Genomic DNA, 25,262 nt, shown 5'->3' on the forward strand with positions numbered 1-25,262 from the left:
AATTATTAGGCTTGCTGCATAATATCAAGCATAACCCAGGGCGAGATTGACAAGCGAGTGACGGCAGTTCGTCGAGACGAACAAGCAAACGGCAAACACGACGTCTATGCGATCAAGATCAGAGCATCAGAGTGATAGTTTCACGTGTCAAGGATGGTGTCTGTCAAGGCGAAAGAGCAGCCAAGGTGAAATTGACGCGATTCGCTGCTTCCGCTTTTGGACAGAGGTTTGCATGGGGCACAGACCAAGTCAGGGTTAGTCGGAGGAAGTTGATTTAGGGAGGAAGCAGCAGACGAGGAAGGGCGACGATTGCGCGGCAGGACGCTCACCAGGAGAAAGGCAATTTCCAAAGGTCCTTCCTCTGAACTCTGCTTGCGTTTGCGTCGCCGTCATGCTTCACAGCTGATATTCCTCTGCGACTACTCTACTTGCACCACTTCTCACTCGATACTGGACGACTTGCTGCCAAGAGAGCGCGCATCATCCGCCATACACACATCGACTCTGGTCATGAGCGAGGCAATTCATGCACCCATTCTCCGTCCTCACGCTTGGCATCTTTGTAGCTGGGTACATCACTGCTCGCTGGGATCTTGTCACCCGCCTGTATGAACTGGCCATCTTTGCTTGGGACAAAGGTGTCATTGTGCGTCGTCCTGTGCTCTACTCTCTTCCTCTTTCTGCACAGCTAATCCCAATGTGCAGACGCGCTCATTGAAGGCCTTCCTAGCCCTAAGCATCTTCTTCGTCGTTCTCATCATCCCGATCGAGCGCATAGCTGCCCGAGAGAGTGATATAGTCAGTCCCTTCGTCTCCTCGCCAGGAACTCCTCCTGACAGTCTGAAGCATCCTCGTCCAGCTCTAGGTCTTTCGGCACGTGAACAATTGAAACGACGAGGCTCCTTCTAGGCTCTCATGATCGCCCCCAATGGCTTGATGCGCATCTTCTGGCCCACCGACATTGCTCGTTCCGAGAAACCAGGCGTCATTATAGGATGGAGGAACTCGGACCTTGACATGGTCGTTGTGACCATCTTGTTCAAGGTTGAGGTCGGTCTCGGCGACGCTGTGGTCGTACTCGCTATTGTCTGAGCTAATAGACGTGCAGGCACGCAACGTTGACAATGCTCTCCGAATGGGCAATCTGTTTCGCGGCAGCCCTCATCCCATCGACCGCATCATCGACAGGTGTGGCCGCGTGCCTTTGCAAGTCTTGGGAACGCTGAACCCAGAGCGCGCACCCTCGCTCACCTTCAACCCTTCGTCTATCCAGGTCTACTACACGCCTCGTTGTAGAATACCTCAAGTGCATTGCCCTGGCGAGGCGTCCATCTCGCTGCAGATTGTGACATTCGATCGACCCAATCCCTACAGCATGCAGTATTTGTCCCTCACGCCCATCTCCTTGACACTATCGGACGCCCAAGAAAGAGCAGGCAGAACACAAGTTGGAAGCTTTGGTGCAGAAGAGGCGGCCGACAAAGCGCGAAAGCAGCAATTGGTCGACAAGTTGCGCATGCATACTGTGGTTCATCATGCACGCACTTCCAAAGAGATCGCTCTGCCCGTGATATTGAACCAGATCAATTGCTCATATGAGATTGACGAGTTGATGCGGAAGAACATAGGCTTCGTAGGTCTGGGGCGAACAAGACGTAGCATGAGCGTGAGTGAGCGTATGGCTGAGTCGGCCGCCGACCTCTGGGACTACACGCGTTACAGTATCCATCACGCTTTCTTCGCCTATGTCTATCCCGTTATCACTCAGCTGCTGGTAATGGCTTTAATTGGCCATCGTGTTGCTGGCGAAGCGTGGTTAAGAGTTCTGGAATGGCGACTGCTACCAGATGCCGCCGCGCTCAAAGACATCTCAGCTACTGCGCAGCAGATCGACATTCGCCTGCAGCAATTTTGTTACTGGCCAATTCAATATCTCACACTGCGTAAACGACGAACCGACTGGGGAAGTGTCACAAACAGCCATCCCGAGTACATTCGTTTCTACAACAGCCTCTGGCTCGTTGCAAACGACATAGTCATTGGAATTGCCATTGGATCCTACATCATCGAGAACTCAGGCTATGTAGCCGGACAAGTCGAGTCTGTTGTTGATTGTTGGTTCATCGATGGTCTACGACGTATGCTAAAGTGGCTGATGCATTATCCTGCTGGCCTCAAACTCAATAGTGATTTGGCACAGTTTCTTGGTGATCTTTTCATTTGGATAATCGACTACTGGGCTGAATGTATGACAAGCATACGACCAATTCTCCCTCATGTCATTCAGGTCATAGGCTTTTCGAGCTTCGCTGGCGCAAGCATGCCCATCTCACTTTTCTCAGATCTGCTCTCCATTCTGACGATTCACGTTTATGCCTTCTACATCGCCTCAGCTCGCATATACAACTGGCAGCTCACTATAATGGTTTCGCTCTTCCATCTCTTTCGTGGCAAGAAACGAAACGTCCTCCGAAACCGCATCGACTCATGCGATTACGACCTTGACCAGCTGCTCCTAGGCACGATTCTGTTTACGCTTTTAACGTTCCTGCTTCCCACCGTTGGTGTCTTTTATGCAACTTTTGCTGGCGCGCGCATGGGCATAATTGCTTTCAAGGCTGCTCTGGACACATGGTTGGCTTGCTTGAACCATTTCCCTCTTTTCGCACTCATGCTGAGGATCAAGGATTCTCAGCGACTACCAGGTATGAGCAGATCAATTGTACATGCAGGTGACTCAACTAACTGATCCTAAAGGTGGCATACGTTTTGAACTTCGTGATACCCTTCCTGCATCCGATACTTTGCGCGAACATGATTCCCGGAAACCTGAAGTTGCACCCACTGCACATATACAATTACAGGTAGTTAAAAATGTCTGACGCACAAGTGAGCCGGTTCCTAACATAACACAGTCGGTCCCACTTGCTTTCTCAGAAACATTTTCGCAATACGCACAGCTCGCATATCGCATCCGGAAACACTACCTCTCGCCTAGTGTGTTCCTATGTCTTTTCACGGGTCAATTTGTACCGCCAATTCATCGCAAGAGTCTTTACAGTCTACAATACAGTATGCTTCCAGCAAAGCGGATCCCGATCGCGGAGTTGTGGAGGAAGTTGATGGATGGGAACGATGCGCAAAAGCCTCAAGTCAATGGCAATGTCAGCGCATCTCTAGGTCGAAGAGGTCAAAACAAGAAACCACCGGGTCATTGGTGGAGCAAATGAATCAATTCGATAAGCCTGGTACTTGTCTGTCCTTTTAGAGACCAAGAGGCTTGAGACCATGGTCTCCCAGCCATCAGCATACGACTTCATTGCCGAAGCGATTAAGGATGCGTTCTGATGCTGCACGCCGGCTCATTGCAACCTGCTTGCAGGTCGTCGATCGGTGTGTCAAACCCTATTTGCCCGCTGATCTGCTCCAAAATGCCTCCATCGGCTTGGTATAGCGATCCGCATTTAGCCGTGATGTGTGGTTTTCCATCCCCGCACCTTGGCTCTCCAGGCTCTCGGCTTCCCCAGCCTTCACCTCCTCCACTGTCATTGGTGGACCCGCCTTCCTCTCTGCAGACCTACGCCGCTACCGGTGGGGCTCACGCTGTTTCGCGTGGTCTATGACATGGTCTCCATGAGAACAGGCCAGTATTTACGCTTTCTTCCACTTTGGTTACGGCGAAGTGCATCTTGGCCTCGAAGAGCAGGATAATAATGGATGGACCAATATATAGGTAGACACGCATTCCCACTATGCTTTCACCGTTGACAGCTTGGTTTTTCGACGTTCAAGTCAAACGAAGATGCTTGTGCTCACAACTTTCATCTTTGCTGGTTTTGGTGTAGTGGGTGCCAGGAGACTGCCTCATCTGGCTCCACGCCAGTTCAACAATGATACTGCCTTATCCTCGTCTCTTCCCTCGTATCAGCCTTATATCAATGCCACTCGCAATGACAACTCTCCAGTCGCGTTGCACATCGACACGCTTGACCGCAGCAAGCGTAATGCTACCTCTCCATACCTCTATGGTATCATGCATGAGGTAAGCCTCATTGAACCTGGAGCCTCATTACATCTTCATAGCTGATCGGATCAAACAGGACATCAACCACTCTGGAGATGGTGGTATTTACGCAGAGATGATTGCCAATCGTGCTTTCCAGGGTGAGTTCAGCAATTCGAATCCACCAAGCTCTACTCATGCAAATTAGGATCCAACGCAATCATTAGCACTCTCGATGGTTATGTCGGTACATATGTGACCGAGTCCGAAAATCCGATTGTTCCGTTCGATCCTGTCATGACCGCTTGGGCGCCCATTGGTGAAGGAGTACGCATGACTCTTGACGTTCTGCATCCTCTCTCGGATGCTCTGAGAACTTCTCTCCAGATTGACTTCCCTTTGAATGCCACTGGAGAAGTTGGGTTCCAGAACTTCGGCTGGTGGGGCTTCGATGTCCATCCCCAGCAGTACAACGCTTCATTGTTCTACCTGAACAACTATCCTCGCGACACTCAAGGCAACGCCAGCGACATCACTGTATCTTTTCGCTCGAACGTGACTGGCGAGACTTGGGCAAGCTCGACTTTCAAGAATGTCACGCCAACCTATATCGACTTCAAGCAGCTGGAGACCACTTTGCATCCTAATGTGACTGCTCCCGACGCCAACAACACTTTTGCCATCACTTTTGACGGTGCTCAAGTTGCTGGGCAGACCTTCTACTTCAATCTGGTCTCGGTGTTCCCTGAGACATTCAAGGGCTACAAGAATGGTCTTCGTCCTGACATTGCTCAGGGCTTCTATGATCTCAATCCTCAATTCTTGAGGTTCCCTGGAGGCAACAATTTAGAGGGCTACAGTCCTGCTCAGCGATGGAAGTGGTGGGAGACTCTTGGCCCTCTTCAGGACCGCCCTGGCCGTGTCGGAGACTGGAACTACTACAATACTCAAGGTCTTGGTTTACTTGAATACCTTGAATGGACTGAGGCTATGGAAATTGAACCCGTCCTGGCTGTCTATGCTGGCTTCTCTCTGGACGTCTATGGACAGAATGGTGCTTCCTATCCTCCTGAGCAAATGCCTGAGATCTTGCAAGAAGCTCTGGATGAGCTCGAGTATTGCATGGGTGACAACTCCACCAAGTGGGGTGCCAGGCGAATCGCTGACGGACACCCTGAGCCTTTCAAGATCAAGTTCGTCGAAATTGGTAATGAAGATTGGTTCAGTGTTACCTATCCCTACCGCTTCCAGATCATGTATGATGGCTTGAAGAAGGCATACCCTGACATCACCTACATCAGCACTGCCTTCAACGAGAATGCCGCTCATTACAACATCTCCATCCCTGAGGGCAATATGTGGGACTGGCATGGGTACCAAGAACCTTCATGGTTCCTATCCAATTTCAATTTGTGGGACGACTGGCAACAGGAAACAAACAACACCAACGTCACCGTTCTCTTGGGCGAGTACTCGGTCATTCAGATCGACACACCCTCTGGCGTTGTCAACTACTCGTACCCTATTGATGTCCATGTCCAGTATCCTCGTCTTCTCTCCGCTATCGCTGAGGGTGTCTACGCACTTGGTGCCGAGCGCAACCCTCACACCGTTCGCATGTCCTCCTACGCACCTTCTCTACAGAACCGCAACTTCACAAATTGGACTCCCGACATGATATCATACGATGCTCTGCACGAAAACACGGTGCTGAGTGCTAGTTACTGGCAACAATGGCTGTTTGCACACTATCGTGGTACAGAGACACTACCTGTCACCGCAACGGAGGGACAGATAAACCCTCTGTTCTGGGCAGCTAGCATCGACGAGGAGAAGAATGCTGTCTACCTCAAGGTGATCAACACGTTGAATTCTACCGTGCCTCTGAGCGTCAACATTCCCTCTGCTTACTCGGGTGTCAATGGCACTTCCATCACTGCTAGCGATCTCAACTCATACAACTATGTCGGAAACAAGACTGAGGTTATTCCTCGCCCCGCTGAGATTGAGTCGTCAGCGAGCTCGGAGAATGGTTCTGCTTGGTCTTGGGATGTGCCAAGTACAGTATCACCGTTTTGCAGTTTGACCTGTGTTGAGTATCATGAGATGATTGCTTGACGAAGTACTACGACTATGATGATGGTGGGGTGGTTACTGGAAAGTCGGAGCTGAACAGTATAATACATGGTAGATTTCGAACTGTACACCATTAAAGTCATACTTTGCTCGAGCCACCTCAAAACTGTGAACCTCCAAATTGATAGCCGGGTCCTCATACAAACTCCTCGTTCGTCAACGGCTTCACTTTCAGATGGTCGTTTCAATGCTCCTGTATAAAGTCTCCCTCCGGAAAGACAGTGAGCAATGTGAACGCCCAGTTCCGAAGAAGTGAAGTTGAGTTGGCTTGGCTGGCTGTTTTCAAAAGAGGAAGTCACCATCAAGGCTTGCACGTGTCAGTCGGTCACCTCCTTCTCATCCAAGAACTAAACATTTAAACCATCACCCACCTTGACTCAGCTCATCACTGCTTCCTCTCATCATCATCCTTTTCTTCCTCTACACCATCGGGTCTACCGAAGTCTCAACTCAACATGCCTAAAGCGACAGGAGAGGTCCAACTGGCGCACAATGGCAAGAGAATCGCTACGACGCATGGATTCTCAGCCGCCGAAGAACAGCGCCTTGAGCAAGCACTCCGCGCTTCCGCAAAAACCATAGCACCAACGCCAATCGGCAAAGAACGCAACAAGCTTTATGCCTCGCACAAGGATCAAATCTTTGCTCAATTCCAAGGTCAATGGAACTGGTCCAAAACGTCACAGAAATGGACGGAGAGCTCGATCAACAAGGTGCTCTCCAATTATCTCTTCGACTATAACAAGAAGAGCGCTCCCAAGAAGGCGACGAAGGCCAGACCAACCAAGAAGAACGATGCTCCCGAGGACACCGTCACTCAGCCGAAATACATCGTGCCTTACCTCAGTGAAGAAACTTCCATCAAACCGACTCGGGGACGTCCACGCAAGAATGCTCCAAGCTTTACACCAATCAACAAATCACCATCACCAGATGATCAGCTTCCTTCCGGGCTTTGGGAGTCCCCTTTCGACAAGCCGTCAGAATCGCCAACTGACTCGGTTCTGCCATCCGTTGAGCATGAGTCTCTACCAAAGTTATTCGATGTCATTCTGGTAATCTATCCAAACTCGACAGACCCTTGGGGTCGTGAATTCTTCTCGTTTCCACTTTGGCGCTGTCAGGTGCCACTGAACGGAAGAGACGCGGCACCAGAGTCGCTGCGAGATTGGCGCGATTTATCGTTCCCTGACTTCCTACGTCAGCTCAGGCTGGAGCAAGTTCTCACTGAAGAGGATATAGTCGTCTGGTCGGAATTCAACTCTGTGGTCACCAGTGACGTTACCTTCGCAAGTGCAGTGGAGGAGCAGCTTAAGGGCGCTTCTTCCAACAACCTAGCCCCTAACGAGGTTACATTCGCGATTATTGGAAGTAGGTTGCTCGCTCTTTTCTGAATCTTCGCCGCTAACAACCGACCAGGGCCCAAGAAGTGAACGGGATAGGCTTACATTGCAAGAGGACGACGAAACGATGGAGATAGCTATGAGGCAGGTCGCCATGGCTAGATGGTATTTTTTGCTATCTTCAGCTGAGCATAGCTATGGGGCTTGGCTGGCACGTGACGAGTACGAGTAATCAGCTATTGAGCAGGACGTATAAGAACATGAATGAACCATGATCGCTCAAGAGCTTCCATCTCCATCGCGAGAACAAGGTTAATAATACACTATAATTTTCGAAAGCAGGGACGTGTCCAGAGAGAGTCGATATGTTGTCGCATCTCAGTGGGCACTGTTCATTTTCGGAGTATATCGTGCATTTCTACAGCTATTTGTGACAGTCTTTAGCACACTGGGATTGGAGGAAGTGAGAAGAGGTTCCATGTGGACGGGACGATTTGGCGGAGTGTCGTCTGCACACGCCCCACAGCCAATGCCACGCGAGCCAAAGCACGCTGACCCTGGATCCTGGTCATCAACCTCGATGGCCGACACGCTGATATCACTGGGACATTTTTGCGAGATCCACGGGCCGCAAGCACTCTTGACGACTTCGGTCCAGTCACCGACTGCAACATCGCCGCCGCCAAACGAAACCGGCACGAGTTGCGCCAACTGCTCGTACAACGTGCCAGCCGCAACAACAACTCCACCCGTACTTCGCAGCAAATGGCGTGATTCTACCTTTGCCACTACCCGCGCGCCCTCCAATCCTCTATTGCGTGATGCCTGCACAAGAGCTCTGGCCGTAGAGTCCCTGCCGCGCGGTCAGAATTCTGGTTCCATAACCTTGACTACTGATCTGGCGACACAAGGACCAAAAGACCCGAGGACCGTCAACGTTGCACATGTCTTTCGACTGCCGGATCCAAGAGCTAGGGGACAACGGAGAGCATATGCGTTTGTAGCTGTCGGTTCGCGATCTCTGTTTCGACATCAGATGACCGTCCGTCGTGCTTTTGAAGCGTGGGCCAAGTCAATCATTACACTTGCCGAAACACATCTGTCGACCTTACAACAAGGGGAAAGCGCAGAAGCCTCGCCAGTAGAACTTTCTGCCGCAAATGTCGGTTCCTTACGTAGCTACAGTTCAAGTGCTACCCCTTCACCACCCATGTCTATGGGATCTGCTGAACGCACTCCACCTCCTATATCTCCGCCGCAGCCCCAGCGCACTCACTCGCAAGCCTCTTCTATTGTTTCCTCGACAAGCCATCCTCAGAAGCCAGCACCTACGTCCGCAGCTGTCACACCTGTCTCAAGTTTCTTGTCCGCCAAATCAGTAGACCCAGATGGCTACCCTCGCTCTTCGCTTTCTGCGGCCTCTCCCTTAGCAAATGTCCCCAAGACTCGCAGTCTGGCTGAGATTGTTGGTGACGAGTACTTCTTCGTACGTCTGCATGCCGAGTTCTGCGGGGTGTTGAAGAACTTGATTGAAAAGGAAATTGCTGAGAGAGGCCCCGAGATCGAAGACGGGAATGGCGTTATCGATGAGGAGGACCAGAGCTATGGAAGTGGCAGTGACGACAATGCCGTGCAAAGTGGTGAAGACGATGAAGACGAGGGGTGTGTAGTTGGATGGGAGAGATACTGAGCGACTTGGTGCAAGACGCATGGGAGATGACTTGATGATAAACATGATTTCTACGAAAGGAGCTGCTGCAAAGCTAGAGTATGACACTAGCATAGACAAGATTGGTACACAATGAAACGACTATAAACACTTGTATACTTGTATTCGCTCGTTCATGTATCGGCAGTTCTCCCAAGTTGGCACCTCCCTGGACATTTCCAGCTTCGAGTGGAGATCGGGTGTGTCTATGGCCACGAATCTGGCTCGAAAGATAGTGTGCATTTCGAAAGCTACATTTGAGCACCTTTCATCTCATTGGGAGCATGAAGGTCTTGGTTGCAAGGCCGTCAAGGAATGGCTGTGTCATCAGAGACTCAGAATACATATACTGATAGACCATGTTTCGCTGCCACAACACGGTTGTATAGTGTAGCGGTGAGCACGTGGGATTTTGACTAATAACCAAATATTCCCGAGTCCTGGGTTCGAACCCCAGTACGACCTTCTAGAAACCGTCTTTTTGCACTTCTTGAGTCCATCTCTACTTCTACTTTCTTGCTCTCCTGCTGTTCTGAGGGGTTTCACTGAACTTTTTTGAGAATTGTGCTCGTTGCATTCCAGCCTGGCCCAAGCTCCTAGCTCAAAGTTGTCTTTCGTTCCTGCATACTCTTAACAACTGTATGTATATGGCGAGGCTGGACGTGACACGGAGCTAGATATCAACGTCCTCTAGCCTTCACATGGAGAGCCCTGCTTATCCCTGCTTTCAACAACGAAAACACAAGATGCACGGCAGGATGCAGGGTGGATGACCGAATTATGACCATTCTTAAAGCAGCGATTCGCGGGAAGCGGAGGGGCCGATCAAGATTCGTCCATTTCTCGACGAAGGAATCAATATTTATAGACAACTGTTTGTTTGCTTTTCGCGAGAGCCAGCTAAAATCTCCGAGAGCCTCTTACTATCTCACTCTTTCACAATCCACCAAGTTTTGTTGTTATACAGCTTCCATCAATCATGTCTCTCGAGTAAGTCATGAAGCTTTCCCCACACTGTCACTTGTTGAGCAATGACAACAATGTGCTACACGACCAGGTGCACGAAGAGCTGACACAATGGTCTGAATAGCCACCCCGTTCATCCCGCGACTGTCCACTGGCCTATTGCCTTCTTGAGCACCGCCTACGGTCTCGATGCCCTCCATGTCGTCCGTCCCTACCTACCTTCGACCTTGACCAACTACCTCCCCGCCGTCGTCGAGACTACAAGAATTGGCTACTGGGCTCTCGGACTCGGTGTCCTGACTGCTCTTCCCTCAGCTGCCTCTGGTATCGCCCAAGCAGCAAAGATGGTCCAGAACCAAGGTCTCTACGACCAGAGCGGAAACTTGAAGGCAAAGTCCAAAGTCCTGATTGCACACGCCTTGGTCAACGACATTGTTATTGCCGTGTCTGCTTGGGTCTGGTACAAGAGAAGAAACGCATCCAGCTTGGAGTACATCAAGGAGGGTCTCAACCCTGTTGCCTACGAGCCTCAGAACTGGATGGTCGGTGCAAGTATCGTGTTGGGAGTCCTGTTGATGTTCGGTGCCAATCTAGGTGGTACTCTTGTCTATGATTACGGTCTTGGTCTCAGCATGGGCAAGAAGGTCATCAAGAAGAACGAGTAGGCTCATGGTTGATTCGTTTTGCTCAGGAACAGGCTGCAAGATATGGGAACACAAGTAATGACGAGCTGGACTTCGTCTAATGAATACCATAGTACAGATTATCTCAACTTCAAAAGAAATTCGCTGTCATGAGTATGTGAAAGTTTGTTGCAATCAATCCGGTCACCAAGGAAGCTGGAGTGGTGTCGAGAGCTGATCCTTCGGGCCCAGTACATCCTCTGCAGTTCCAATGTCTTTTGGTCCTCTTGGTGCCCAGTACTCTCCTGTTTTCGAAATGTCGAAAGTGTCGACAAACTCGATTACGGATTTGGCCGAAACATCAGGCGTCACCGCTGGTGCTCATGTCAGTCTCTTCTTAGCAAGTATTGACTTTTCGATACGTACCTCCGCCAGCATCCCAGAATTTATCAAAACCAACACCTTTGGTCATCTCAGTCCGCATGAAGGCTGGATGGATGATGCCCACGGCAACACCGTGCTCCTTGAGATCCAAGCTTAAGAGCTTCCCGACCATGTTAGAAGCAGCCTTACTTGCATGATGACCATAGTTGCCGCCTCCCTCGCTTTCATGTCGCAGGGTGATACTCCCCGACTCTGAACTGACAATAATGACTTTGGAGCCCTTTGCCAGTAATCCAGCCTTGGAGAGATGGTGCACAATAAAAACCGGACCGATAGCACTTGTCTTGTACATGAGCAATTCCTTCTCGAAGTCGAGTTTGTCAAAGGTTTCGAAGCCAAAGTAGCCAGCCGCGAGTATCACAATGTCGAGCTTGTGACTGCCACCTAGTGACTTTGCTAATTTCTCGCCTGCTGATTCTTCTGCTACGTCAATTCCATCAATCCAGTTTATGTTTTTGGGCGCTTCTTGTGGTTTGCTGGAACGTGCTGTGCCGTAGACTGTGTCACCTCGCTCGGCATACTGTTTCGCGAGCTCGAAGCCGAGTCCTCTGGTAGCGCCAACGACAAGTACAGTAGGCATGACGAAAGTGTAAATATCAGTTCTATGTCTGAGAAGATGCTCCGAAGAGGAAGTAATGCCTCTTATCTTCGCTCAACAATGAGGTGATACGAGAATGAGATGGTGCAACATGACGTCCCATGGACTCTTATCGATAAGATCATACGTGGACATTGCAGTCGCGGGTTCCGCATGAGCATTCTGACTTGATGAGGACTTATTTGTGCAAGCAGAGATGGCTACCCTGGACGATCTGAGGAATGTCGTTCGATCATGCCCAGTCATCGATAACCATGCGCATAACCTTTTACTGCCTTCGAAGCAGGAAGCTCACGACCTGCTGACCGCAACGACAGAAGCACAAGGAGATGCTCTTGAAGATACGAAGACGTCCCTATCACATATTCGTGCTGTTCGTCAATTACGCGAGCTATATGATCTTGGCAGTGATGCAACATGGGACGACTTGATGGAGAAAAGAGCAGACATCCTGCAAGGAGACTTCGAGAGCTTCCTCCAGAAATGCTTTACTGGAATTCACACTATTCTCATGGATGATGGTCTGGATGACACAACCGTCTATCTTTATGACTGGCACGATGATTTCGTCCTTGACAAAACACTTCGCATCGTTCGTATCGAAACTTTGGCTGCAGATATTCTGCGAGAGATGTACAGGAAAGGCACTCTGCCCATCGGACCAGCCATACACGACGATGATATGTGTGCTGAAGCTTGGATTACCTTCCTGCAGGCTTTCGAATCATCCATCGTAACCGAGATTAACGATCCGGACGTCGCTGGGTTCAAGTCTGTGATATGCTACCGAACTGGTCTGGATGTTAAGGTCGCTGGAGATGTGCAAATAGCCACGAATGGTCTTGAGGCTTTCCAAAGCAGTTATCTGCCCAATTGCTTACAGAACAACTTCCGCATCGAGTCCAAAGGATTGAATGACAGTCTCGTCATCTCAACATGTCGACTTTTGAGCGCAGCAGCCAAGCAAGACTCAATAAGCAAACCACTCCAATTTCACACTGGTCTCGGTGATGCAGATATCGATCTGCTTCTTTCGGACCCCTCGCATCTCCAGCCTCTTATCACTGCTTTTCCCGATGTTCAGATCATCCTTCTTCACACATCCTATCCCTACATGCGTCAGGCTGGTTACCTTGCAACAGTTTATAAGAACGTTTACCTTGACCTTGGTGAAGTGTTTCCACAAGTCAGCAGGAATGGACAAGAGACCATCCTGCGTCAATGCATGGAGGTCACGCCTATCTCGAAACTGCTCTTCAGTACTGATGCTCACCACTTTGGCGAAGTCTATTGGCTTGCATTGAAGCAGTTCAGGGAAGCATTCGAAAGAGTCCTGGTAGACTACGTTGAGAATGAAGACCTCACAGTCGATCAAGCCATCCAAGCTGCAAAAGATGTCTACTTCAACAATTCGAAGCGAGTGTACAATCTCACCACAGAGCTTCCAGGAATAGAAGTGGTAAGTGCATTCAAGCATTGTGTGCAAGCATAGCGAAGGACATTATTCTTGACGGGCTTTATCTGTTCGCTCATTGCATCTCTTGGCTAATATCTGGCGTAGGACATGCAACCTCGACGGACTAGGGCACAGAGTAATCGTGAAGCCAGGATTCTGCAGGCTCCTCAGCCTTTGCAGCTCGCGTGGAGGGAGACCGAGCCACACGAGAAGCCTTACGACTTGGACGTATTCACAAAGTTCTTCGAACAGCACTCAGGATTGAAGTATGTTTATGTACAGTGGCTCGACTATCTCGGGACCCTACGAGTTCGCATGCTGCCGGTCGCTGCGTTCCACCGCCTGATCACAAACGGCGAGCGTATTGGCATCTCACGAGGCAATACAGGTACTTTGCAGAACGATCATGTCACTTCAGCAGTCACTGCTACAGGGCAGATCTATGTTGAACCTGACATCACTACACTGAGACTTTCGCATTCTCGGGATCCGCTTGCTTCTGCAACGGTCATAGGATCTTTCTGCAACGACGACGGCCGTCGCTCAAACTGTTGTCCTAGAAACAGTCTTCGAACTTTGACAGAGCGCTTCTCGAACGACCATAGGATCACATTCCTCGCTGGATTTGAAATTGAAGTGGTCTTTCTCAAGCAAGACACGAAAGGCGAATACAGTCCTTGGACTACAAATCATGCTTGGGGTACGTTTACTCCAGAGCAATTTGAGGTTGCATTGCCGGTGCTTGCTGAGATTGCGGATGAATTAGCAAACATTGGTATCAATGTTCAACAGTTCCATTCCGAATCTGGACCTGGACAATATGAGTTCGTACTGTCTCCTCTGCCCGTCGTTGAAGCAATTGACACACTCGTGCAAGCGCGCCAAGTTGTTCAACAAATTGCTCGTCTGCACGGACTACGTGCTACGCTACATCCAGTACCTCTTAACAGCGTCGGCTCAGGCCAGCATGTCCACATCTCGCTCAACTCTTCCAGTTTGTCTTTGGAAGAACTGGAAAGCAAGGAGTTATCATTCTTTGCTGGAGTGCTCGAGCAACTGCCATCTCTTTGTGCTTTCTTACTACCCAATGATGTGAGTTACGCTCGCGTCGCTGATGATATGTGGACTAGTGGTGCTTGGGTGACTTGGGGCACGCAGAACAGAGAAGTGCCACTCCGCAGGGTCAAGGCAGGACGCTGGGAGATCCGCTGTCTGGATGGCCTCGCAAATCCCTACCTTGCTCTTTGTTCTTTACTCGCTGCCGGACTGAATGGTGTAAAGGCTGGAAAACACATGGAGATGAAGGACTGCACCAAGAATCCCGCACGTTTGACTGAAGCTCAAAGAGCTGAGCTTGGTATCGTCGCAAAAATGCCTGCTTCGCTCGAGGAATCGCTACATCACCTCGAGACAGCCGAGGCTCTGAAGCAATGGATGAACCCTCAATTGATCGATGATTACGTCGTAATGAAGAGAGCTGAGAAGCAGATGCTTGACGAGATGGATGAGAAGGAACGACATGCATGGCTGGTTGAAAGGTATTGACGGAAGATGGAAGGACCGTTGCATATTGCTGCTTACATCCCTCAAACATGGATGTTTCTGTAGGGCTTTTCCATGGCTACCGGCTTGACAGATCAACAATAAGTAAAAGTGCTAGACATTGTATCACAAGCTCGCAACTTCAAAATCGAGCTTAGTCGGTGGTGAAGTGCGACCCTGCCCCTTTTTTCCCATGACCTTCGATGATGAAGATTAGAAGACACAGCAAGTAGTACCAAGAGGCATTACTGATGTGTATGGAGGCTCAAAATCCTTTCGTAATGTGGTGTCTCATTAAATTATCTGTGGTTTTGTGTTCAAGATCGACACAGATTGTGATGATATCCAATAGTGATTGCACAAAACCCATTGTTCAACACGTCAATCCTCTCTTAAGCATTGGACCACCCTCTCATCCATCCTGGATGATCCTTATAATGCATTGAATTGCATCACCAACGAAATACAGACCTTTAGCATCATCCTGGAGAATTATTGAGCATGGAAGCATAAGAGCAGGGTCGTACCGGCAGCAACAGTCTACACCAAGACCACACAAGTCATTTCAAAGAGAATACTGGAGACGAGCCGAACACGACTGCATATGCGATAGATTGTCATGTACTCAGAGCAGCCATGGTAATATCGGAGAGGCACTTGGAATATGACGCTTAGCATTGTTGGCGTGATGCAGCTGAGCGCCTAAGGCTGTTCTTACCACAAGCAGGTACCTTCCCTCACGATCACGAAACAGAAGCACAAAAGAGTGTATGAAGGCTGGAGGAGCCGCACTTCGACAAATTGGCGAAACCGAGTGGAGTAGGACAAGTGAAGGAACAAAAAAATTGTTGTAAAACTAGCTAGGGAAGCAAGAGGAAGTCCTCTTTGGTCATCAGTGTCGTTGACTATGATAAAAGTACAGGCACATTGGCGTCGCCATATCCTCCTTCGATCATCATGATTCGTAAAGATTCATCTCGGCTTTTTCGTTTTCACTGGGGTTGGGTTTGATGAGCTTAAAGCTCCTCCTTAACGCGGTCGGTGGCCTTCTGGGCAGCCTCGGAAGCCTTGTGCTTGGCTGAGCTAGCGCCCTCGTTGACGGCATCAGCAGCCTGCTGGGCGTAACCAGCGGCACCCTTGGAGGCACTGCTGGCAGCGCTGCTAGCTGACTTGGGGCCCGAAGCCGAAACGGATGAGGCAGACTTGGCAGCGGCGCTCGAGAGAGACGAGGACGACTTGGAAGCAGCAACCGAAGCGGCGCTCGAGGCAGATGAGGCAGACTTGGCAGCTGCACCGCTGAGGGAGGAGGCCGACTTGCCAGCGGCGTCAGTTGCAGACTTGCCAGAAGCGGCAGCAGCATCGTAGGCATCGTTGGCGTAGTCACCAGCGACGCTGGAAGCGGACGAGGCGGAAGCAGCAGCTGCGTCGGTGGCAGCGTTGTAGCCGGAAGAACCAGAAACAGAGGCAACGCTGGAAAGGGAGGAGGCAGAAGCAGAGGCAACGCTGGAGATGGAAGCGAGAGAAGCCTTGGCCTCCTCACCACCGATGCCAACCTGAGCCTTGGCCCAGTCGAACCAGTACTGAGCAGAACCGTAGACAGTGTCGGTGGCAGATGCGAATTGGCTGCCAGCGGCGTTGGTAGCGGAGTGAGCGGACTGGGCAGCAGCGCCAGAAAGGGAAGAGGCAGACTTGCCAGCAGCGCCAGAAAGGGAAGAGGCAGACTTGCCAGCAACGCTCGAGGCGGAGGAGGCAGACTTGGCGGCGGCGCCAGAGGCAGAGGAGGCAGACTTGCCAACAGCACCAGAAGCGGCGTTGTAGACGGAGCCAGCGGACTTGGAAGCCTCACCGTAGAGCGAAGAGGCCGATGCGGAAACGTTGTCACCAGAGAGCTTAGCGCTGTGCTTGCGGGCAAGAGCGATCAACTCGTTGCGCTTGGAGCCCTGGGGAACCTTGATGCCGTTCTTGTCAAACCACTGCTTGAGCTGGCTGTCAGACCAAGAGTTGAGGAGCTGCTCAGACAGAGACTGCTGGGCACCGGCGGCAGAAGCAGAAGCAGAGGCGGCGGCCTTGGAAGCTTGGTTGGCAGCGGTGCGAGCGTTGCGGCGAAGGGCAGCAATCATCTTGTCACGAGAGCTGGGCTGAGGAACGGGAATGCCACGCTCATCGAGCCAGGACTTGAGGTCAGAGTCAGCCCACGAAGAGTAGAGCCAGTTGCCGGGGTAGGCAGTGGTCTCGCCAGCCTTCTTGGCGACAGATTGGTAGTTGGAACGAGCAGAGTGGAGCAGAGTATCACGGGAGCGAGGAGAAGGGTTGGGAATGCTGTGGTAGTCAAGGAAAGCCTTGAGCTGCGAGTCGGTCCAGCTGTCGAAGACCCAGTCCTGGACTGACGCATAGGCGTCCGAGGCTTGGTCGGCAGTTTCGTGCCAGTACGACTTGACCTGGCTAACAAGGCTGTCCTTGTTCTGCTCAGTGCCCTTCTTGACCTGCTGGCCAGAGCTTGTGATGTAGTTCTGGAGCTGGTTGGTGTCCCAGGTGTTGTAGGGCTGAGCAACCTTGTCGTTCCAGTTGTTCTTGACCAGGTCGACGAGGTCCTTGCGGTCGGCAGGGGTGGGGTAAGGAACGTCGTGGTCAGAGAGCCATCTCTCCAACTCGGTCTCATGCCATTTGTTGTAAGCTGCAAATCTTGTCAGCCTCAGAGCACACCAAGTTACTTCGACGCGGCTTTTGGGTCGCGTCGAGAAGCTGCAGCAAGCTCTACTGACGGTCGGACATGTGCTTGGAAGCGCGTCCGACCATGCTCGCATAGCGAGCCAGCTGTCAACAACAAACATTCTTCACTTACCAGCTTTGCTGAACCAGGTGCTGGCGGTGACAGACTGTGCGCCGAGGGCGAGCACTGCGGCGGTCGCGAAATTGAATCTCATATTTGCAAATACCAAAATAAATTTAGGTAGGTTGATGAGGAAGGTGGAAGGGAGAAGGCAGATGTCGCGTTTTGTGAAAGTCGTAGCTTGCTTTGAGCGTCATAATGACAGGTGACGTAACGGTGCTCCAGAGAAAGAATGATCGAGCATGCCTGATTTTCTTGTGATCCTTGGATCCATCACTTTCCAAAACAATACCAAGGAGAGAATCGAATTGATTTCCACAGCAGGTGTGTATTGCTCTCTACTTGTTTCTACGAGCAATGCCTGACTTTCGCCTGCGGTTCGTGTTAATTTGAGATGCGTGTCTAGCTGACCCCAGAATGCTTCCCCACTCAGCCAAACAATAGACATTCATGTTTTGTGTCGATGGCCTTGGCATCGAACCAGCCACTTCATTTTCTGGGTTTTATGGCGCCATGTCAACGTCAAGACATGACAACTCTTGTATCATTGCTTGCTGCAAACAAGTAGGGACGTCTCTCGGCGCTGTAGCTTGTCATCCTCGTTCTCGTCTCGATGTGGTACATGGCGAGTTTGCTAGTAGCCATAATATCAATGTAGCTAGCTCAGGGGAGCCTGTAGGATCACAATTCTTAGTATAGACAGTTCTGCCACTCCAGCGGCATGGATGTTTTGAAAATGCTCACGTGTCGTGCCAAGCAAATTGTATGTAGTCCAGCCGCATTATCAGCATCAGAGTGCCACTCGTCAAAGCATAGAGGTTAATCCGAAGCAAGAAAGTCCGCTCGCATAGACGTCCCAGGACAAAATCCTCGTCGCACAGGAGCATGTTGACGAAGAAGTCCAGGTGAGCAGCTGTAGCGTCAACTTATACTCGCCGCGTGCTGAAGACTGCCATCACCATCTTATGATTGGTTGGTGTCTTTTGAATGTTATGGTTGTTGAAGAGCTATAAGTGCAGAATTGTTTTCGAGAAGTAAATACGACCTGAGAAAAAAGTCTTCTCCGCTGAGAGTACTCCTTGCTGAACATTGTCGTGCATTTCTATGGTCGCAATATGACAGTCTTTAGCAACCAAGGATGATGCATTGCTTCGCACTTCCGAGAAATGACGCCCGTAAAAAGGACACCCAGGATTCCGAGTCGATATGCATGACAACCAGTCGTGCTGTCGAATCTCGCTTAGGTGAAAATCCCATGCAGCCATGCTGGTGCATACCATAGTCGTCGATCAGATCGTCTGGTTTGAACGAATGTGGAATAGGTCGCGCCGGAGTTCAAACCACCTCATATCCTTCTTGGTAACGAGGACCCAAAAGAAGTAGTCTTTGTGATGCAATTGTCATCTCTCTCGAGCCTCTCAACATCTTGTACCGCCTGTGTTTGGCGGGGAAGACAACGGTATCAAAACACACGGCACACCATTTGTTTGGCTAAGAGAAGAACGTGCTTAACGACACTCAACTGGATATTTTAAGATAGAGGGGTCGAAAGGAGCAACGACATCCTACCCGAGGTCCTACACATGCTCTGCCTCCGATCAGATCTTCATAATGCGTAAGCAACTCTGATCCACGCAATGTAAGAGAAGTGTGGTCGTAAAGTTGTCTCACTTCTCTCGTCAAGATCCTCAACACGTCGACACGCAAAAGAAGCGCCGAGTCGTTATCGCGATCTGAGGATTGAACAGAATAAATTTTCTGAAGACTGTGTGGGGATACATGGGTGCATGGGTAAGATGAGACGTTAGGAGGTTGGGTGCAAGTCTGCTTTGGTACCAACCGTGGTCACGTATCCGCCTCCGTCATAACAATTTTCGAGCCGCATACTGGTGGAGCCGCATGACGTCGCATTGTTGATCGTCTGTGCTTGTGTGTCTGGAGATTCGATGTCGGGACGACGAATTGCGCATACGAACAACATGATTGTAACAGAGAGTCAGCGGCTGCAGATTGACAAGGTACTCGAGCTTGGTATTCAAGGGTGGCGAATGTAGTCGCAAAGAAGAGCCTTCTTTTTGCTTTGACGGCTGTCGGTTGTGTTTGAGGTCGCATCGGATCAGGGATACTTTGCGGGATTGCCTTGAGACGTCGGTGGCGTTGAGGATCGACAAGGCGCTATTCGGGAAACAAGCTCACCGGAAACGATCCGTTCGCAAACGCTGCGTCAAGGGCGCTTGGTGAGATGAAGAGTTGACGGCCGCAAGGAAAAATTGTTGGTCGAAATATAACCAGATAGGCATAGCATCCCGGGATAGGGCTGGTAGAGTACGAACATGGTGAACTGCTGGTCTTCCTCTTAAGCTCGCTTTCCGCCCACACTCCACCACTCTTTCCTCTTCTGTTCCATACTCTTTTGCATCCTTCCAACCTCCTTACCGACTGCCGTCTTCTTCAGCTTAGAAATCAGTCTCAACGGCAGAAGAACCTGGTTACACACCACCACCCTTTTATCGCTATCAAACCACACAGGATCGAAACAAATTGCTTCGTCAAGCATCTCAATTCTTCCCACAGTCTCAATCACCAAATATCAAACAAGATGGCGCCCGTCATCTTCGGCTTGCCCTTCAGCGAGTTCAAATGGTCCAAGTTCGGCAATGCAAATATGTGGAACAACGTCTATCACTTGCGAAGAACGAAATTCATTGTCTACCAGCTCGCCATGATCTTTTGCGTCGTCTCAGAATCTCTCGGAACTGACGCCCTGTCACGATTCGTCAGCCAGCAAAAGTGGATTCAGCGTCACGGAGGCCCCAACGCCAACGAATACAACAATGACTACGTTGGTGTCGCATCATACAACATCTTCGCTGGAATTTACGTGGCTACCATCTTTGGTGGTGCTTTCTTCTTCGACTTGATTTGGCCTGAGAGACGCGAGGACCATGGTGTCAGAGTCGCCTGGAAGATCTGTGCCATTTCTTGTATCTTTGTGCACCTTGCCAGTTGTATTGCCATGACTGTCATTGTCGCCACCAAGAACGCTTATGTCACCGGCATCAGCGTAGCCGAGGGAAATAGACTTGTTGCGGAGAACGGCAAGACTCCCCTGGACTACAGACACAGCGCCCGTATCGTCACCTCTGTCGTTTTCGGATGGATTGGATGGGTCTTCGTCGTTGTTAGTGCTGCCATCATGATTGTTGGCAAGAACCACGATGAGAAGATGGGACCATGGAGCACACACGTCCGCGAGGCCAAGTTGAACAACATTGACGCCGAGTCCAACTTTGTCGCAGGACACCCGTCAGAGAAGCCCTTGACCAACCCACTTACTGGCGAGCCTTCCGAGGCCCTTCAACCCCACCACCGTCCTGAGGCTGCTCACGTTCAAGAGCCTACTCGTGTTCAGGAGCCGTCCCCCGAGATGCAGAACCACAGCTTTGACTCGAGTGCACCGCCCGTCAATCCTTCGCACGTCTAAGCGACCGGTTTAGGTCCATGTCGTGTGCTCGACGCTGAGTGCACCAATGGCACATTTTAATGACGATCACCCCATAAGGCATGGGTTGTATTAATGAAGTTTGATGAGTTGGCATTTCTTTTGTTTATTGATCGCAGCAGATACCCACTAGAGTTGTTTTCGACACTGCATGCATGGCGTTTTGGGAGGAACCTTTACAAAATGATAGCATGCCTTCGCACAGAGGGTAACGAGAAGACTCTAATACATGAACATTCCTCACATGAATCTTTATTATACCTGAATCGTCTTTGATATCGAAGTCAACTTCCGTGACAACCCAGCTGCAATGCACACAAGCATGATGTTGCTCATGATCCGATGGGAAATTTGAGAAAGAGTGATGTTGGATGGATCTAATTGGGTATTGTCGTAATATACATGGGTCAAATGTTTTAAACGGTTCTGCGGTCTGACATGACGCGTACGATGGTGCCTGGACCGGCGACTTCAACAAGCTGTACAAGAGTGTATGGTCAGTACCAGACAAGTAGTGAGCAGACCATAGAAGTAGAGATACCTTCTCGTGCCAGCTCAAAAAGACACCCATGTTTCCGCCTTGGCTCTCGGCAGTGTTGCGCGGTTGGACCTGGGAGAAGCCAGTGACTTGTGGTGTGACGTTCTTGGAAGGGTTGGTGGTGGAGGCACCGGTGGCCATTCCCTTGTATCTGGATATGGGTTCAGCTCATGTCGGGCAGAGGGATGTTGGCGGAGTGGTATTACAGGTACTTCATCAGGACGTCGCATAGCTCAGCGCCGCCGTCGGATGTGTAGATGCGCTGCAATAAAGGACCCATGTCGGCGGTGCGGACCTGTTGCAGGACTTCGGTGACGGTCTGCATATATGAGTCCTTGGATTGAGCATCGGCTCCGTAGGGGGCATTCTCGAGGGCCCCGCGCAGAGCACCCTCAGCATCGCCTCCACGCCATAGTTGTCTGATCTGCTGGCTGAGTGCCTGGACGTCTTGAGGGCTAACGGGCTGGACAGCTGGTGTCAGAGTGGAGAGGTCGAAGTTTGTGGAAGATTCGGGATCGAGAGCGTCGATATTGATTGTGCGCCAGTTGAACTCGGCCATGGTGGGCGTATGTGCGAGGAGAATTGGGTGATTGAAAGTCGTCTGGGCAGTTGCTGGTACGAGTAGACGCAGCTTGCTTGGGGCTTGAGTGGCTTCCGACGACGACGTGGGGGAGACGCTGAGCTTGGGCCTTGTCGGTAACCCTGACGCGCCGAAAAGCGTCAACAAAGGCAGACGACGATAAACAACTCTTTTAGATGTCGAGCAACCTCGACGTTAACATTCTATACCGCTTGTCGCGTCTGCCCAGCCTCGGTCGCGTAACCATCCTCAACAGTTATGAAGTATAGCAGACCATTTTCCTTGCCGGGTTGGACATGAGTGTGCACGCGAACATCTGTGTCCTTGCTATAAACATCAATTCTTAGTCGAGTCTCGGTCGTCGCAACCATGTCGCACTACGATGAGGCTTCCAACTTTTCTGACCTCAGCTCTCTCGATGGCTCGGACGAATTTGGGCGCAAGCTTCTTCAGCATACCAAAGACGCTCAGCGCATTTCAGCCCTGACCCAGTCGCACGCCTTTAGCAAAGCAAAGCCCCTGCCACGCGCCGCCTTGAGTCTCGACAACCTCGAGCGCAACAACGCCTACAGCCCTTCTTCATACCAATCTGACCACCATCCAGCTAGCCTCTCCGGCAGTACCGCCTCAGATCCGCCATTGAACCCACCACGAGCATGGGGAAGGAAAGGGAGACCAAACCACACTTGGATGCGTCACATCCACGACGACCCCCAGTCCAACATACAATCGAGTCCCAATATCGACTGGGCAGATGCTGCGAACGACTCCCTGTACTCGTCCGCCCGTCTCTCTCCACCGCAAAGACGCGCCCGCACCCTTTCAAAGCAGGCTATAGTTGAACAGCACGACAGTTACGTCGACCAGTGGGAGCCAGATCAAGACTTTAGTGCCGCCTCGCTACTCGTTTCCACACCCGCCGTACCCTCGCGCTCTCGTGTGACCATCGATCAGATCCGCGAACGCGAGGTTCAGACGTACCAAGCTCGCGCTTCTTCATCTGCTCGCCGCCAACTAAGACAACAGTCGACAAATGAGACAGTATCGCATACACACCCAGACACTTATGCAGAGCCCGTCTCATCTCAGGCTCTCAAGCCAAATCTTACTCAAAAAGAAAATATACCCCTGGCACCGCGGCAGTCAGCTCGCTCCCTGTACAAAACTGTCGAGACCACCCAAGATATGCCTACGACCACTCCACGACCTGCACAGCGAAAAGCAGACTCTCTGGCATTGCTTAAAAGGCTTTCAAGGACTCCAAGCGCTTCGCCCTCCCCTACCGCAGCCAAAGATACTATGCCTGTAAATAATCCTCCCCAGCAGAACACTGCATGGTCAGACAAGTACCCAAAACAGAATACTCGGTCACTGTTCCGAGGAGACTCGCAGCAGGCTCCCGAGGTCATCAAAGGTCCCGAGGTGGTTTATATTGAGCAGGGTGATTCATCACAAGCACCTGAAGTTGTGGAAATTCCAGAATCTGCACCTTCGGAACCCTTGGTGACCCCTTCAAGGCCGATTGAACGACAGCTGCCTGCGAAGACTCCTGTGGTGATGGGCGCCTGGATTGACACACCACAGACTGCTCGTCAGTCGAACACCCCAGCGACGTCTCAATTCGATCGTCGAAACACAGAATCCAGCCAGCCAATTCCTGAAAATCCACAACAACGCTCAATCAGTGAACCGAATCTGCCCACCTCGGCGTTAGACGCTGTACTTCAAGATTTCCGCAATGGCAAGCGGCGAGAAGATGATGATCCCACGCTTGGTGATTCTACCATTGCCAGCCTGGAGGGCGTCATGGCCCCACCTGCCGACAATACTTTGAAACTCGATCTCCCTGATGTACCTTCAGCTCAAATCCCACTTTCGAACGCAAGCCAGAAGCAGGATATAGCTCAAGCGGAGACTGCGAAGAAAAGACAAGATTCTGAACCTGATTCGAAAGACAACATGCCGGCTTTGCAGAAAGACGCGGAAGTACGGCGGAGATGGTCCGTCCTAGGAAGTTCAAACAAACAACCGAGTGGCACAAGTGCCCACTCCGAAGAGAAACCACAGAACAAGGACGATCGTGCCTTGGACGCAGCAATTGCATCGGCTTCCAGAGGATCTACATCCCGACCGAGCGATAGCAAGAGTGCACATCAGCATGCACAATGCATACAATGTGGACAGCCAGCCAGTGTGCTTCGCGCTGCATGGAATGAGTATTGGGGCTGGTTCTTCCGTCGCGATGCTCGAGCTCCGCTAGGCCTCCGATTGACTTGGCTCGGACTAGCATGCACGATATTCTGGACATGGCTCGTAATCGAGTGGATACTCAGTTCCATTTTGAGTCCTCCCAGATACGCGACTAAGATGCGTGGATTTGGTGTAGACCCACACGCGCCGCGTTTTCCTTATGTTCTACCAACTGTGGCATCACGGCCCTTGACTCCGTTGATATCCCCGCTTGTGTCTTCAGCTGCGTGGTTGTGGAGAATTGTCTGGGGGCAGCAAAAGTACATGTACTACCCTGCTAGTCCTGGTGCTTGGGGCTCGGCTGCGAAAGTCAAGATTGGGCCTCCTGGTCCACGATCGGCGTACTATACCAGCAGCAACATAGCAGACGATGTGCGATGGGCGGACCAAGAGACTACGGGGCATGCATGGCAGACCAAGGATGAAACACAGCGAAATACTTGGAGCACCTGGGAAACAAATGGCGATGGGAGCATGCTTGATGATGAGCTTATCATTTGAGCAGCCAATCTTTGCATTGTATGGAGTTTCTGGAAAGGCATGGAACAAGCGACTGTATTTGGAGACAGAGAGATACCTGCTGTTGAATCACGAGCCTGGATACCTTTGTAAACGGATCGCAATGTGCACATTGATCATGCTACTGTTCCGCTCTTCTCCTGATCCCTCCTTGATGTATATCATTTATGCCAATCGATGGTTCACAGTTTATGACTTGCATAAATCGACAGATGTCACTCGTA

At 50.9% G+C, this 25,262-nt stretch overlaps 11 protein-coding genes across 11 annotated transcripts; 8 read left to right on the forward strand and 3 right to left on the reverse strand.

Annotated features, from left to right (window-relative positions):
* Positions 1-526: 526 nt before the first annotated feature.
* On the forward strand, positions 527-3,230 carry M437DRAFT_38282 (putative N-acetylglucosaminyltransferase subunit; the record flags this gene model as incomplete). The annotated part of the gene is made up of 6 exons (XM_041019806.1): positions 527-646; positions 706-798; positions 910-1,050; positions 1,109-2,705; positions 2,758-2,864; positions 2,916-3,230. The coding sequence occupies 6 exons, from the start codon at positions 527-529 to the stop codon at positions 3,228-3,230; spliced, it is 2,373 nt and encodes a 790-aa protein (XP_040884076.1).
* An 867-nt stretch (positions 3,231-4,097) lies between these two features.
* On the forward strand, positions 4,098-6,121 carry M437DRAFT_37260 (glycoside hydrolase; the record flags this gene model as incomplete). Its single annotated transcript, XM_041019593.1, has 2 exons — positions 4,098-4,168; positions 4,231-6,121. Coding segments are annotated over 2 exons (1,962 nt in total), but the record flags the coding sequence as incomplete, so codon positions are not given.
* Positions 6,122-6,594: 473 nt separating this feature from the next.
* M437DRAFT_70887 (uncharacterized protein) lies at positions 6,595-7,533 on the forward strand (the record flags this gene model as incomplete). The annotated part of the gene is made up of 1 exon (XM_041025588.1): positions 6,595-7,533. One exon carries the CDS (start codon positions 6,595-6,597, stop codon positions 7,531-7,533), a length of 939 nt encoding a protein of 312 aa, XP_040884078.1.
* A 529-nt stretch (positions 7,534-8,062) lies between these two features.
* M437DRAFT_70888 (uncharacterized protein) lies at positions 8,063-9,172 on the forward strand (the record flags this gene model as incomplete). The annotated part of the gene is made up of 1 exon (XM_041025589.1): positions 8,063-9,172. The coding sequence occupies one exon, from the start codon at positions 8,063-8,065 to the stop codon at positions 9,170-9,172; it is 1,110 nt and encodes a 369-aa protein (XP_040884079.1).
* Positions 9,173-10,278: 1,106 nt separating this feature from the next.
* On the forward strand, positions 10,279-10,821 carry M437DRAFT_37414 (uncharacterized protein; the record flags this gene model as incomplete). Its single annotated transcript, XM_041019625.1, has 1 exon — positions 10,279-10,821. A coding segment is annotated over one exon (543 nt), but the record flags the coding sequence as incomplete, so codon positions are not given.
* Positions 10,822-10,983: 162 nt separating this feature from the next.
* M437DRAFT_37333 (NAD(P)-binding protein) lies at positions 10,984-11,803 on the reverse strand (the record flags this gene model as incomplete). The annotated part of the gene is made up of 2 exons (XM_041019609.1): positions 10,984-11,153; positions 11,206-11,803. 2 exons carry the CDS (start codon positions 11,801-11,803, stop codon positions 10,984-10,986), a joined length of 768 nt encoding a protein of 255 aa, XP_040884081.1.
* A 214-nt stretch (positions 11,804-12,017) lies between these two features.
* On the forward strand, positions 12,018-14,822 carry M437DRAFT_61510 (glutamine synthetase/guanido kinase; the record flags this gene model as incomplete). The annotated part of the gene is made up of 2 exons (XM_041023949.1): positions 12,018-13,280; positions 13,383-14,822. 2 exons carry the CDS (start codon positions 12,018-12,020, stop codon positions 14,820-14,822), a joined length of 2,703 nt encoding a protein of 900 aa, XP_040884082.1.
* A 1,013-nt stretch (positions 14,823-15,835) lies between these two features.
* Positions 15,836-17,743, reverse strand: M437DRAFT_36590 (uncharacterized protein; the record flags this gene model as incomplete). Its single annotated transcript, XM_041019479.1, has 3 exons — positions 15,836-16,507; positions 16,694-17,493; positions 17,662-17,743. 3 exons carry the CDS (start codon positions 17,741-17,743, stop codon positions 15,836-15,838), a joined length of 1,554 nt encoding a protein of 517 aa, XP_040884083.1.
* A 2,505-nt stretch (positions 17,744-20,248) lies between these two features.
* Positions 20,249-21,133, forward strand: M437DRAFT_38432 (uncharacterized protein; the record flags this gene model as incomplete). The annotated part of the gene is made up of 1 exon (XM_041019835.1): positions 20,249-21,133. The coding sequence occupies one exon, from the start codon at positions 20,249-20,251 to the stop codon at positions 21,131-21,133; it is 885 nt and encodes a 294-aa protein (XP_040884084.1).
* A 434-nt stretch (positions 21,134-21,567) lies between these two features.
* On the reverse strand, positions 21,568-22,248 carry M437DRAFT_70893 (Arp2/3 complex 16 kDa subunit ARPC5; the record flags this gene model as incomplete). Its single annotated transcript, XM_041025590.1, has 3 exons — positions 21,568-21,630; positions 21,693-21,840; positions 21,896-22,248. 3 exons carry the CDS (start codon positions 22,246-22,248, stop codon positions 21,568-21,570), a joined length of 564 nt encoding a protein of 187 aa, XP_040884085.1.
* Positions 22,249-22,638: 390 nt separating this feature from the next.
* Positions 22,639-25,020, forward strand: M437DRAFT_36223 (uncharacterized protein; the record flags this gene model as incomplete). Its single annotated transcript, XM_041019404.1, has 1 exon — positions 22,639-25,020. One exon carries the CDS (start codon positions 22,639-22,641, stop codon positions 25,018-25,020), a length of 2,382 nt encoding a protein of 793 aa, XP_040884086.1.
* Positions 25,021-25,262: the final 242 nt, after the last annotated feature.

Source organism: Aureobasidium melanogenum, assembly GCF_000721775.1.
Source record: "Aureobasidium melanogenum CBS 110374 unplaced genomic scaffold scaffold_1, whole genome shotgun sequence".
Lineage (NCBI taxonomy): Eukaryota > Fungi > Ascomycota > Dothideomycetes > Dothideales > Saccotheciaceae > Aureobasidium > Aureobasidium melanogenum.